This window comes from Bison bison, unplaced genomic scaffold, assembly GCF_000754665.1.
Source record: "Bison bison bison isolate TAMUID 2011002044 unplaced genomic scaffold, Bison_UMD1.0 scf7180017864473, whole genome shotgun sequence".
Lineage (NCBI taxonomy): Eukaryota > Metazoa > Chordata > Mammalia > Artiodactyla > Bovidae > Bison > Bison bison.
In genome coordinates, this window is record NW_011495034.1 from 17,696,144 (window position 1) to 17,709,924 (window position 13,781).

General features: G+C 52.0%; 1 protein-coding gene across 8 annotated transcripts in view; it reads right to left on the reverse strand.

The window, feature by feature from the left end:
- GPR114 (G protein-coupled receptor 114) overlaps positions 1 to 13,781 on the reverse strand; it is a 27,061-nt gene that overhangs the window by 2,036 nt on the left and 11,244 nt on the right. For 4 of the 8 annotated variants that reach the window (XM_010861871.1, XM_010861872.1, XM_010861873.1 and 1 more), the window contains 9 exons: positions 10,617 to 10,718; positions 10,309 to 10,387; positions 9,512 to 9,668; positions 8,618 to 8,734; positions 7,840 to 7,956; positions 5,909 to 6,061; positions 4,518 to 5,184; positions 3,302 to 3,419; positions 192 to 469 (listed from right to left, as the gene is read on the reverse strand). In XM_010861871.1, coding sequence (XP_010860173.1) covers positions 192 to 469; positions 3,302 to 3,419; positions 4,518 to 5,184; positions 5,909 to 6,061; positions 7,840 to 7,956; positions 8,618 to 8,734; positions 9,512 to 9,668; positions 10,309 to 10,387; positions 10,617 to 10,680 — 1,750 coding nt within the window. In that variant the 5' untranslated portion in view covers positions 10,681 to 10,718. Of the gene's footprint in view, positions 1 to 191; positions 470 to 3,301; positions 3,420 to 4,517; positions 5,185 to 5,908; positions 6,062 to 7,839; positions 7,957 to 8,617; positions 8,735 to 9,511; positions 9,669 to 10,308; positions 10,388 to 10,616; positions 10,719 to 13,781 lie in introns of those variants that run through there. The other 4 variants (XM_010861874.1, XM_010861875.1, XM_010861870.1 and 1 more) reach the window with 3 other exon arrangements.

Sequence of the window (13,781 nt, forward strand, 5' to 3'; positions counted from 1 at the left end):
TGCAAGCCTATAGGTTGCCTTTGTGCAAACTACAAGGTGGTGCCCCCTTCCTGTGGGCTGGTGTAGCCCCAAACCAGCCTGTTTGGGGCCAGATTTCAGCCCCTGACCTGGAGCCCTTCAGCAGTAGACCAGTACCTGCTGTCCACCACCCAGCCCCCAGGGGTTTCCTCCACGCTGTCCACAGGCCCTACCGTAGAGCGAGTTGAAGATGGTGAAGAGGAAGAGCTGGGGCAGCAGGAAGACACTGAAGGAGAAGAAGGCCAAGGCCCAGGTGGTGCCCAGCAGCACGGTGAGGCCCAGCACGGTGACGGTGTCCCGGCAGGCCCGGGTGCCCGGCGCCTTCTCCTGTGCCCGCAGTTTGTTCAGGACCCTCAGCGCCCAGGCCAGCACCACCAGGTTGAAAAGGGACGTGAGGCCACCATAGCCCATGACCAGGACACTGTGCACCCAGGAGCTCTGCACCCAGCATCTGCAGGGGATGGGTAAGTGCCGGGGTGGGTATGGCTCCTAAGGCCCGAGGCGGGGAAGCCACCGTCTCCTAGGCCTCTGGACTGTCTCCTGAATCCTGTCCCCATCATTTCTTGCCTGACCGCACACATGGAAAAATCCAGAACCTGGCTTTCCAGCCAGGCCACAGGGCGTGGGGGTGGGTAAAAAATGGGTGAACTGGGTCAAAGGTACAAACTTCCAGTTATAAAATAAGTAAGTCTTGGGGATCTAAGTACAGTATGATGACTATCGTTAATACTACTGCATTGCAAGGGAATTCCCTGGCAGTCCAGCCATTAAGGGTCTTTCTTGGAAAAGACCCTGATACTGGGAAAGATTGAGGGCAGAAGGAGAAGGGGATGACAGAGGATGAGATGGTTGGATGGCATCACTGACTCAATGGACATGAGTCTGAGCAAACTCCCAGAGATAGTGAAGGACACGGAAGCCTGGTGTGCCACAGTCCATGGGGTTGCAAAGAGCTGGACACGACTGGGCAACTGGACAACAACCACCACCAGCGGTTAAGACTCCACGCCTCCACTTCAGGGGGCACAGGTTCAATCCCTGGTCCGTGAACTAAGATCCCACATGCTGTGAAGTGTGGCCAAAAAGTTCAAAATAAAATAAAAATAAATAATAATACTGCATTGCATATTTGAAAGTTGCTAAGAGTAGAGTTCTTACCGCAGAAAAATAAATTCTATAACTACATATGGTGATGGATGTTAACTACACATATTGCAATGGTCATTTTGCAATATATATATAAATATCAAATCATTATGCTGTGTACCTGTAATTAATATAGTGTTATATGTCAAGTGTTACATGGGCTTCCCTGATAGCTCAGTTGGTAAAGAATCTGCCTGCAATGCAGGAGACCCCTATTTAATTCCTGGGTTAGGAAGATCCAGTGGAGAAGGGATAGGCTACCCACTCCAGTATTCTTGGGCTTCCCTTGTGGTTCAGCTCGTAAGGAATCCACCTGCAATGCGGGAGACCTGGGTTTGGTCCCTGGGTTGGGAAGATCCCCTGGAGAAGGGAAAGACTACCCACTCCAGTATTCTGGCCTGGAGAATTCCATGGACTTTATAGTCCATGGTTGTAGCAGAGTCGGACACTACTGAGTGACTTTCACTTTCACTATATGTCAATCATACTTCAACTTAAAAAATAAAACATGTAAAAAAATTGTAAAGAATACATACATATGTAGTAAGGGTTTTTTAAATGCAAGTGAATGAAAGTTGCAAAATCCAGGGTGAGAGGAGAGGGGGAGAGGTGAGGAAGACTCAGGAGAAGCCAGTTCTTAGTTGGGGGGCTCACTAACACCTCTGCACTGACCCACTTCCTGTCCTATGGAAGCGTCCCTTCAGTTATTTTGCCCATGTCAGCAAATTATATAATAAAACACAGATTCAGAGTCCTAAGTCACAGTTCCTCAGAAAAACCACCCGACCCTCACAGTGAGAGGAATTAACTTCACCTCAGCCTCACTCTCAAAAGTCCTCTCCAACACCACAGTTCAAAAGCATCAATTCTTTGGCACTCAGCCTTCTTTTTTTTGAACTGTGGTGTTAGAGAAGACTCTTGAGAGTCCCTTGGACTGCAAGGAGATCCAAACAGCCCATCCTAAAGGAAATCAGTCCTGAATATTCATTGAAAGGACTGATGCTGAAGCTCCAATACTTTGGCCACCTGATATGAAGAACTGACTCATTGGAAAACACCCCGATGCTGGGAAAAAATGAAGGCAGGAGAAGGGACGATAGAGGATGAGATGGCTGGATGGCTTCATCGACACGATGGACATGAGTTTGAGTAAACTCCGGGAATTGGTGATGGACAGGGAGGCCTGGCGTGCTGCAGTCCCTGGGGCTGCAAAGAGTTGGGCACGATTGAGTGACTGAACTGAATTGAAAAGCCCCACACTGTGCCCAGAACCCTCACTTCCCGGAGGCTGGGGTGGGCAGAGGTTGGGGAGTCAGCCTGCCTGTGACCAAGTCCCACCTCTGCCTGCCCCCACTGGGTCTCCCTGGGCAGGGCTCCTCAGCTGCCTGTGCCTCAGTTTCCCCGACAGTAAACAAGGGCTGACAACAGCACCTGCTCCCGCTGTGAGGATCAGTCAGCCCTGAGCAGGCCTGAGCTGATCTCAGTCAGGAGGGGAAAAGGCCACATGGCCATCTGCTGGTGATGGCTCTACAGGGGGTTATTAAGCTGTTCCTTCTATGTCGCCTGTTAGAAACATTTCATCACAAGGAAAAGATTAATGTCCTAGGGCACTGGAAGGAGGGGCAGAGTCTGTCCTTCAGAGCCCCCAAAAGACCCCCCTCTCCCCCACACACATACGCGGTGCCCGGTCCCTGGGTTGTTCCCGGCCCCCACAACATTCTCTTCTCCAACCAGGAGGGTTTGAGGGCTGGCGGTGCCATCCTACGCACGGGTCGGGGGTGGGGAGGAGCCAAGAGAGTGAGCGAAGCAAGGTGATGAGGAGAAAGGAGAATCGGGTACAAGCTGAGCTCCACCACAGAGCCTGAGAACCGGAGCCGGTCTGGCCGACAGCTGCCAGGAGGCAGGTGCTTCCTAAAGTTAGCTGGCGGCGGTGTAATAACTCATCCAGCTGGAGACCTTGAGGAACCAGCCGAAGGGGCGAGGCAAAGCCCCCTGGAAACCATGCCCTCTGGAAGCCGCAGCCCCGTCCGGCCCCGCAGCCAGCGCCCCGCCCATAGGACGCCCCATCTAGAGCCCCAGGACCTAGTGACCCTGCTGCCAGAGCCAGGGAGTCTGCCGCAGCCTTGAGCAAACTCACATGGACGTGATCTTGAAGCCCGTGCTGTTTCCGTGGCTATCGGAGAGTTGGATCTTGTAGGGTCCGTAAACTGAGCTCTTGACGGCAAGAAGGAACAGCACTAGGAAGGCCGGGACCCCTGAGGAGTGGAACAGAGGCTTAGTGTCTTGTCAGGAGATCCCAGAAATGAGCTGCTATAACAGTTCTACTTGGCAAGTAGTGGGGAAGGAAAGAGACTACTCTGAGCCCCCAGCCACTGTCAGTGTGGTCCAGACTCAGAGGAATTAGCCCGCCTAGTGGTCTTAGAGAAGGTGATCTTCCCAGGTAGTGCAGTGGTAAAGAATCTGTCTGCCAATGCAGGTGACGTGGGTTCGATCCCCGGGTCGGGAAGATCCCCTGGATAAGGAAATGGCAACCCACTCTAGTACCCTTGCCTGGGAAATCCCATGGACAGAGAAGTCTGGTGGGCTATAGTATATGGAGTCGCAAAAGAGTCGGACACAACTGAGCTCCCATGCTCACATACACGCTTAGAGAAGGCTGATATGAGTGAGGGCTCTCCGGTGGGATTATAGCCGTAGCAGTAGTGGTCCTGCTGGGAGGGTGTGGCTGGGAGGTAATTGGAGAGAGGATTTGGGAACTGGTGGAGAAGGCAATGGCAACCCACTCCAGTACTCCTGCCTGGCAAATCCCATGGACGGAGGAGCCTGGTAGGCTGCAGTTCATGGGGTCACGAAGTGTCGGACATGACTGAGCGACTTCACTTTCACTTTTCACTTTCATGCATTGGAGAAGGAAATGGCAACCCACTCCAGTATTCTTGCCTGGAGAATCCCAGGGACGGGGGAGCCTGGTAGGCTGCCATCTATGGGGTTGCACAGAGTCGGACACGACTGAAGCGACTTAGCAGCAGCAGCAGCAGCAGAGGAAACAATAGAGAGGCTAGGGATGCTGATGACGGTGGTACCAGAGGTGGTGGTGAACACGAGGATGAGGACGGTGGTGGTGATGGAGGCGACCCTGGAGGTGATTGATGATGGTACTGGAGATGGTAATGAGAGTCGTTCTGGAGGTGGAAGTGGTGATAAGAATAGTCATGTAGGAAGTGGTGGTGGGTGTTGGCAGGGATGGTGACCATGGTCATGGCAAGGGAAGAGAAAGAAAAGGACAGAGGGGACAGACACCCAAGACCTGCGGGAAGCCTCAGGAAGCAAGAGGGCAGGGAGACCGTGCTTACCCCAGCCCACGGCACAGAGCTTGAGCACGTATCGGCGGATGTAGACGTTGTAGACGCGCCCGAGTAGGAGGTAGAGGTTGAAGCCTTCAATGGCCATCCAGGTGAGGCAGCTGAGCAGCGCGAAGTGCAGGGTGGCGGCCAGCACCACGCATGCTGCCCCGGGCACTGGGGGCGTGGCCAGCACAGGGCTCAGCAGGAAGGTGATGTTGAGGAGCAGCACGGAGGCATGCAGGTTCATGTGGATGCGGGTTACGGAGTCACTCTGCTTCCTGCGGGTGGGAGCATGGCCTTCCGCGACCTGGATGTCACCAGGCAGCGCCGCCCCCTGGGCTCGTAGACACATAATGACCGGGACACGGGTCAAGAGCCTCGGGCAGGGACCCAACAGCAGCCACACACAATGAGGCTGGTCTGCCTCCACTCCAGCCCCACGCGCCTTCTGCCTTCCGGGAAAGCCCACCTGATTCTCGCGGGGCCAAGTAGAAAAGAAGGAGGCATTCTGGGCAGCAGAGGGCAGGAGGCCCTGCATGAGGGCAGGGGAATACCTGGCCTGGAGGTGCAGCAAGACAGTGAGCAGCGAGGCCACGATGGAGATGCTGCAACCCACCAGGGAGATGTAGGTGAGAGGCGCCAGCAATTCTGCAGGGACAGGGGCCTGGGAGAGTTGCTGTGGGAGAAAAGGCAGGGGCGGAAGCATGGAAATGCCCTCCCCTGCCTGAATCAAAGACCTGCCAAGATTTCAGCTCCAAGCCCCCGTCCCCTACAATCCCATCCGCGATCCTGACTTGAAAACAGCCGTGGCAGACACAGTGGCTTTTCTGTCTCTCAACTCCCATCTCTCCTTCTTCCCCACCTTCACTCTCTTAGGCACTGGGGTAGACCCTGCCCTGCTCCTGCTATGTGCAGTCAGGCACACCAGGCCTGGCCTATCAGAGCCCTCCCTCCTTCTTCCCACAGTGATTGGTTAAGGGATGGACATGTGACACACTCTGGGGCTATGGGACTCAGTCCCAAGATTTTGGCTGGCAGAATTGGTAAGAAACCTGAACCCTAGTAGGATCTACAACAGGAAACACTAGCAGCCATATTATTATTCCGTGGGGAGAGCCTATCTGAGAACTAAGCTAGCACAAAGCAAGCACATTGGAGAGACTGAGATAGAGTCCTGTCTTGGTAATATTGAGTCCCTGGATCAAGCCATGCCTGAAGCCTAACCCAACCTTTTAGGGAACATTAACTCATAAGTTTCTTTTTTTTTTTTTTTACCCCCCTTTAAATCCCTTTGAGTTGGATTTCTGTCCCTTGCACCAACTTTTACCTTTCTGCTCTGTCCTAGATGTGGGGCCCTCTGCAGCTCTGACCACCCTCATCCAGACTGGATGCACACATACCATAAGAACAGCAAAGTAGGTGAGGTGGTTGCAGCGGCAGAGCACCTGGGAAGGTGTGGGCTGCTCTGTGTGACAGCCCTCAGGGCTCCAGGCCCCCCAGTGGTGCTTGCTGGCTCTCTCCTTCCAGAAGACACAGGTCACTGTGTAGCCTTCCTAAGGGGAAATGCTGGAGTTGGGTGCATCCAAGGGGTGGAGGGGAAGGCCGTGGATCAGGGTCTGGAAATTGTGGGAGCCAAACGTGACTCAGCTGCACCCTTGTCAACATTTTACCAGGCACCAGCTGTGCTTTGGCATCAGACAGACCCAGATTCCAGCCCCACCTCCATCCTGGACTCTGAGAGAGACCTGGGAAAGTCACAGAGGTTCTCTGAGCCTCAGTTTATTCATCTGCAAAATGGGATCATTTATACTCAAGATATGGGCTTCCCGGGTGGTGTTAGTGGCTAATGCAGGAGACATAAAAGATGCAGGTTCAATCCCTGGGTCAGGAAGATCCCCTAGAGGTGGGCATGGCAACCCACTCCAGTATTCTTGCCTGGAAAATCCCATGGACAGAGGAACCTGGCAGGCTACAGTCCATAGAGTTGCAAAGAGTCGGACATGACTGAAGCAACTTAGCACGCATGCTCAAGTCACACGGAAGGTGGAGTCATCAAAGACAATGAGGATCTTGAGTACCCAGCTCTGGCCAATACAGCAGGTGCTCTATGATCAACTCTCCCACTTCCCCTCCTACCCATGGGGAACAATGATGATCCAGACCCGTCCCAGTGAGGGAGAGAGTCATTTACAGACAACCCTGATGCCAAGCCGTGTGGTTGGAGAGGTAAGGGAAATGAAACAGGCACGCCATGGAAAGCCACAGAGGGAGGGGTGGAGGAGTCCTGAGAAAGGAAGGGACAACTAGGGGACTGAGGCCTTAAGGACACATCAGATTTTCTCTAAGTGGAGCAAGGACATACCAGGTGGTGGGAACTGCAGGGGCAAAAGCTCAGAAGAATGAAATGAAATGATGATGGAGAAATTGGGAGTGCAGAGCAGTTCTGATGAGATTGAGTGAAGATAGGGCCAGAGTGTAGAAGCTCTGGGCTTTGCAGGAATGCCATCAGGGCTTGTGTCCACCCAGCAGCCCTTCTTCCTTCTTTTGGCATCAACATCTGTACTTTCCTTGAGGACCCACCCCTCTCCCAATGACAGGTCATATGAGTCCAGCCCAGTCCCTGGGCCATGTGACCGCAGCCTGGCCAGTCCACATGTTCCATCCTCCTGGGAACAGTGATGGTTCAGGGATGGACACATGATCCAACTGGACCTTTAGGATCTGTTATGGGATCCTGATTTGCACTGGCAAGAAAGAGCCCCCTGAGAAGAGGGGAAGGAGGTCCAGCACTTCAGCTGCCATCTTGCCACAGAATGGAAAGCCAAGGCAGGAAACCACTGCTGAGAAATGGAAACTGAGCCATTATGGCAGCGTATCAGCTCCTGGATCCAGCTGTACCTGAAGCTGTCTTGGACATTTCAGGTACAGGAGGCAATAAATTCCCTTTTGTGTTCAAGCTGGCTTGAGCTGCTTTTCTATCATTTGTGATTCAAAGAATCCTGACCAATACAGTGACTAAAAGCTTCTCTCTCATTTCTTTGGCAGGAATTTTCAAAACACTTCAAAATTTAAAGCAGTTTGTTTCTAAGATAGTTCCACAGGGCTGCTGCTGCTGCTGCTAAGTTGCCTCAGTCGTGTCCAACTCTGTGCGACCCCATAGACGGCAGCCCACCAGGCTCCCCTGTCCCTGGGATTCTCAAGGCAAGAACACTGGAGTGGGTTGCCATTTCCTTCTCCATCCACAGGGCTGGGTTTGCTCAAACCAATATTCAACAGGATAGCTACAAGAGGGTAGGGATGGGCTGGAAATGGGGGTGTCCCCCAATAATACCAGGCTTTGGTTGTGCCAGAAGCTGATGTTCACTGGTTCACTGAGGTTGCTCACGTATCCATGGCTCAGCTGGGCCCCCAGAACATAGTTATTGAGCAGAGATGAGTTGATGTCTTTCTGGAAGGGCAAGAGAAGAAGGGCTGACTGGAGGGAACACAAGGAGACCCTGGATGAAGTCCAAGAGCCTCCTCCCTGGATGAGAACGAGCAGCATGGCTTTCATGTGCTCAGCTGTGCCAACCTCCCAGGCTTTGCACATTCTGCCCCTTTCACCTCCTCACAAACTCCACCCTCACTTCCCATTTGTTAAATGGATTCCAGCCTTGTACCCTCCACCTCACCCTACCCCAACTCACTTTCAAAGCCAAGCTTAAAAGGCACCTCCTCTGGAAGCCCTCCTGGATTGCTCCTTGGGAACCATCCTGACCCTACCCTGACTCATTCATCCCTTTGAATCTCTATGATTATACTTAACCTTGAGCTAAAATTAAGTCTCTAAGGTCCTGGTCTAATTGTTGAGATAGAGAGTTCTCTGAGGACAAAGATCTTGTGACCTACTTGTCTGCCTCTTGTTTAGGGACAGGCACACACACAGAAGATTTCTTAAGTCTCATTTGCACATTATAATGGTGCCTTCCTACTATTCTGCTCAAACGGAGGCCCAGAGAGGGGCGCTAACTGGCTGAGGTTGCAGAAGGCCAGGAGGAGACATGGATGCCTGCAAAGCCCCCAGGAAGGGGCCAGCACCCACCCTTCATGGCCCACCAGCAGGGGCTGACCTGGAAAAAGCGGGTGCTGGAGAAGTAGATACAGATGAGACGAAGATCCCTAGAGCGGGTCCTGCAGGCATTCCGGGTCAGCTCGGCCGGGAACTGCATGGCGTGCTGGGGCCGGGCCTGCAGAGGGCCAGAGACAGGCTGGGCCCCATGTCCACAGTCCTCCGGACCCACAGCACCTTCACTGTTCCCCACTCACCAGGGAGCCCTCCCGGCCTTGCCCTCAGGCACTTCCTATCTTGGAGCCTCCACCCACAGAACCCTGTCCTGCCAGGCTGCACCTCCACCCAAACTTGCGAGATCCTAGGCCTTCCCTTCAGGCTGTTCTGGTCTTGAGCTGGGGTCTTTTCTCCCACTCAAGTGGGGCCCTGAGGATGGAACATCAGCACCCAACACCCAGGCATTCTGCAGGAATCACACCAGGGCCCTCAAAGGGGGCTACCTCACCCCAGGAACCTGCAAAAGCAGGAAATCAACCCTGAATATTCATTGGAAGGACTGATGCTGAAGCTGAAGCTCCAGTACTTTGGGCACTTGGTGTGAAGAACTGATTCATTGGAAAAGACCCTGATGCTGGGAAAGATTGAAGGCAGGAGGAGAAGGGGACGAGAAGACAAGATGGTTGGATGGCATCACTGACTCAAGGGACATGAGTTTGAGCAAACTCGGGGAGACAGTGAAGGACAGGGAAGCCTGGTGTGCTGCAGCCCATGGGGTCACAAAGAGTTGGACACGAATGGGCGACTGAACAACAACTCACAGCTATTAAGGCAGAGTCCAAAGCCCGGACTGGTGGGAAGGCAGGTGATAGACCCTGGGGAAAGTCCAGACCTTCAACCCCTGGAGCATTTGTGGGGTTGAGGCTCTGGGTACCCTCAATCCCTGGGCATCTCTGACCTGGGGGACCTTCTCCAGAGCGGCACTGCTCAGAGAGAGGCCAGAGAAGTTGCAGTTCAGCTTGAAGGCCAGTGCCTGGATGATGTGCGTCTGCAAGGTGAGGTTGTGGCCCCCGAAGCTGGCATTGAGCAGCCTCAACTCTAGGCCATGAATGAGCCTGAGGGTTAGAGAGACAGCCAGAGCCCTGGAGTAAGGATGGAAGCAAGAGGGACCCTCCACAGCCTCCCCCATCCCACACCCCTGTCACTCCCAACTCCAAACATCTGCACACACAGTGTTCCTGGCACACCCTTACCTCTTCACCAGCTCCCCCATCTCCTTCTCCCATTAACTCTTGCCTGGGTCCCATTTTATTGCCACCTCCTCCAAGAAGCCTTCCCTGGCTGCTCCCTACTGGCTGAAATGCCCCACAGTCCCTACACTTCCCTGTTAAGTCATCAGCATTAGTCTGTCACCCTGAGCACCTAGGGTTTTGAGTCAGAGACCTTGGAGAGCCCAGTCCATTCTTGGAGCCCCTTTCCAGAAAAATGCACAGAGACCCACGATTCTGCACTGGTTTCATGGCACCCACGGCTGAGGACCCTCAACCAGACAGTAAACTCAATGAGAACAGGGGTGCGTCCATCCCACAGCTCCAGAGCTTGGTGCCTGGCACATGGTAGGTACTCAGTAAATGAGTGTTGAATAAATGAATGAGCAGTCTACACTGGAGTGACCCTGGGCCACTGAGTCAAGATACAGGCTGCGGGTGGAGGCAGAGCGGACTCTGGGCAGGCCAGGAGGGATGCCCGACTCACTCAGGAGAAGATGTGCTGATCCTGCTCCTGGCTGCCACCTCCATTTTCTCCATCCAGTGCAGGGTCTCCTGGGACGCCTCTGCGAGGAGCGAGTCCAACAACCACCTCAGCCTCTGTCCACAGCTGTCCCCCCCAGCATCCCCCACCCCTGGCCATCCCTTGGCCTCTGGCTCTTCTGCCCCAGGCTGCTGCCCCAGGGCAGAAGTGCCCTCTTTTCAGTCTCCCTTGGTTTGAGGCCACCCCCACTTCACATCAAAGTCAGGGGTCCGGGCTAGGATGGCTCTTGCAGCTCAGGGAAGCCCTCTTACCTGCCGTCCTGCTCTGAGACACCAAGAGGCACAGGTAGAGGAAAGGGGCCCAGCAGCAATTCATGTCGTGTATCAAATTTCCTCCAGGAACTGGCTCCCACCCTGGAAAACGTGCATGTCTCGTGACCACAGTAAATGAGCCTCCTCTCACCCTAGGCATCTGGCCTGTCCCTAGATTAGCGGGCAGCATCTTACCTGATCCTCACACTCCTGCATTCCACAGATGTGGAAACCACGGCTCACAGAGCAAGGGGCTTGCTTCAAGTGAGGCTGCCTGAAGCCAGATCTCCTTGAAACCCAAATCCTGGACCATTTTTACCAAACCCTGCCATTCGCAGCTCTGTCTGAGTCACTCCCTCCTCCCAAAAAATGGTCTCTCTGGGGACCTCCCCAGGACTCTGACCTCACCCATGGGAAAGTTGGGAGTTGCTTGTCATTAACCCTGTCCAGTCCTGTCATTCACCCACCATGTGACTTTGGGCAAGAATCTGAATCTCTCTGATGAAACTGCCAGCAGCAGCCGCTGTGGGGAATTGGAAAATTAGAAGGGAAAAAGCAAGAACAAAGAGTTTTGGGAGAAGGATAGTTTTGATGACAATCATGGATGGTCAGGGGCCACCAAGAATCACGACAGCTGGAGGACAACAGGAGAACCACTGCCTTTGTCCACAAAGAATTCCCCCAATGCCCATTTTAAAGTAGAACGTGATTCGAACATATTCTTCAGTACTGTATTCAACATTTGCTTTGAAACCTCATCTTCCTTTTCACCTATTTTTGTGACTGCCAGAAACCACAGCAGCTGCTAGTTATGAATTAAGATATCAGGCTCAAATTTGTGAAACTAAATCCAATGATTTGGTTTTTTTAAGAAAAGGATCCTGTCCCTTTCTGCCATAATTTCCCTCAGGTTTAAAATGAATGGACCAATTTCTGCTTAAACATAGCAAATTTATGTCTGCCCCTGAAACTCCACTAAAATGAGACTGAATGGGACATCCCTGGTTGTCCAGTGGTTGAGACTCTGTGCTTCCAATGCAGGGGACAGGAGTTCCATCCCTGGTTGGGAACTAAGGTCCCACATGTATAGTGAGGCCAAACATTTGTTTTAGTTAAGAAAAAAAAAAGAAAACAAATTTCTAAAAACTAAAAAAACAACATGAGAGTGAATGAATAAAACAGACACAAAGCCACGAAAGACAGAACAATGGGAAAGAAGACAACAGCAGATGAGCGATATCAGTAAAACTTTGGCGGTTACAAAGCCGGTGGCTACCTGGTTTTAAAAAAATAAAAGCAGACCATGAAATGTTGAACCCAAGTGCTTGTGTCAGGGAGAAGTGAGTACAGGGGGTGTGGGGTCAGTGAGGGACAGGGAGAAGGCAGCGAGGTCAACCACGGGGGAACTTATGAACTAGAGGCTTTGGAATCTCTGAAGGCGGGATGGAGGGTGAGGCTACACATGGCGGGTGGGGGCTGTTGGTTGTGAATCTTTAAAAGGACAGCTGGGTCTCCATATCTCCTCTGTCACCTGGAACATCCAGGAGCCTTCCTCACCACCTTCCCCTCCCCAACCCTGTCCCAGCTCAAAGTACGTTCCCTGAGACAGTGCACCAGAGAGACTCGGAAGAGTCCCATTCTGCGGGGTGCCATTCTGGTACAGGAAAATGAAGCCATATCCCCTCTCCACCGCCTCCTCCAGTCAGCTTCCGGAAGACTGCAGCAGCCAGGTAATGATGCTCCAAGGCAGGAGAAAATTTTTCTCTGAAGAACCAATCATGCCAAGAAAATTATCCTCTAGTTACTGACATTTTGGTGCTCCTTAATATAGCGGCAAAGACCAAACTTACGGTGAAGCTTCACCAGTTACCAAGCCCTACCAGGCAATTAAGTTTTTAGTGCCAAGGATCCCTCGGTTCAGTTCAGTTCAGTCGCTCAGTCGTGTTGGACTCTTTGTGACCCCATGGACTGGAGCACACCAGGCCTCCCTGTCCATCACCAACTCCTGGAGTTCACTCAGACTCACGTCCATTGAGTCAGTGATACCATCCAGCCATCTTATCCTCTCTCATCCCCTTCCCCTCCTGCCCCCAATCCCTCCCAGCATCAGAGTCTTTTCCAATGAGTCAACTCTTCGCATGAGGTGGCCAAAGTACTGGAGTTTCAGCTTTAGCATCATTCCTTCCAAAGAAATCCCAGGACTGATCTCCTTTAGAATGGACTGGTTAGATCTCCTTGCAGTCCAAGGGACTCTCAAGAGTCTTCTCCAACACCACAGTTCAAAAGCATCAATTCTTCAGCGCTCAGCCTTCTTCACAGTCCAACTCTCACATCCATACATGACCATTGGAAAAACCATAGCCTTGACTAGACAGACCTTTGTTGGCAAAGTAATGTCTCTGCTTTTGAATATGCTCTCTAGGTTGGTCATAACTTTCCTTCCAAGGAGTAAGCGTCTTTTAATTTCATGGCTGCAATCACCATCTGCAGTGATTTTGGAGCCCCAAAAATAAAGTCAGCCACTGTTTCCACTGTTTCCCCATCTATTTGCCATGAAGTGATGGGACCAGATGCCATAATCTTAGTTTTCTGAATGTTGAGCTTTAAGCCAACTTTTTCACTCTCCTCTTTCACTTTCAACAAGAGGCTTTTTAGTTCCTCTTCTTTCTGCCATAAGGGCAGTGTCATCTGCATATCTGAGGTTATTGATATTTCTCCTGGATTTTTTAAATGTACACCTTTCTCAGGAAGCTGCTGGAGGATGTGTTCCACAAAATGAGAGAGTAAATCATGAAAGAACACATAGGGTACAGGAAAACCCACCAGAAGAGATGGGAAGCTACTCCCCAGAAAATGCATGAAGAGAAGGCCCGGACTGATGACTGGGCAGCAGGCCTAGGGCACATCCCGTCCAGAAGGAAGCAGAAGACAATAGGTTTCCAGGAGGAACGTCTCAGTGTGTAAAAGAAGGAGGCGAATATACAGATTGTCTGACAGGTCTGAATACATAGGAAAATTATTTTGAGAAATGTCTTACAGAAAGCTTGCAAATGAAAAATAAAAAAGAAGCAATTAACTTCAGGAAAACCAAGTTGTACAGGAAAGAAAACGTAATCTTGCTACACAAACTGACATAAAGTATAAGATGTTTATAGCATTATAAAA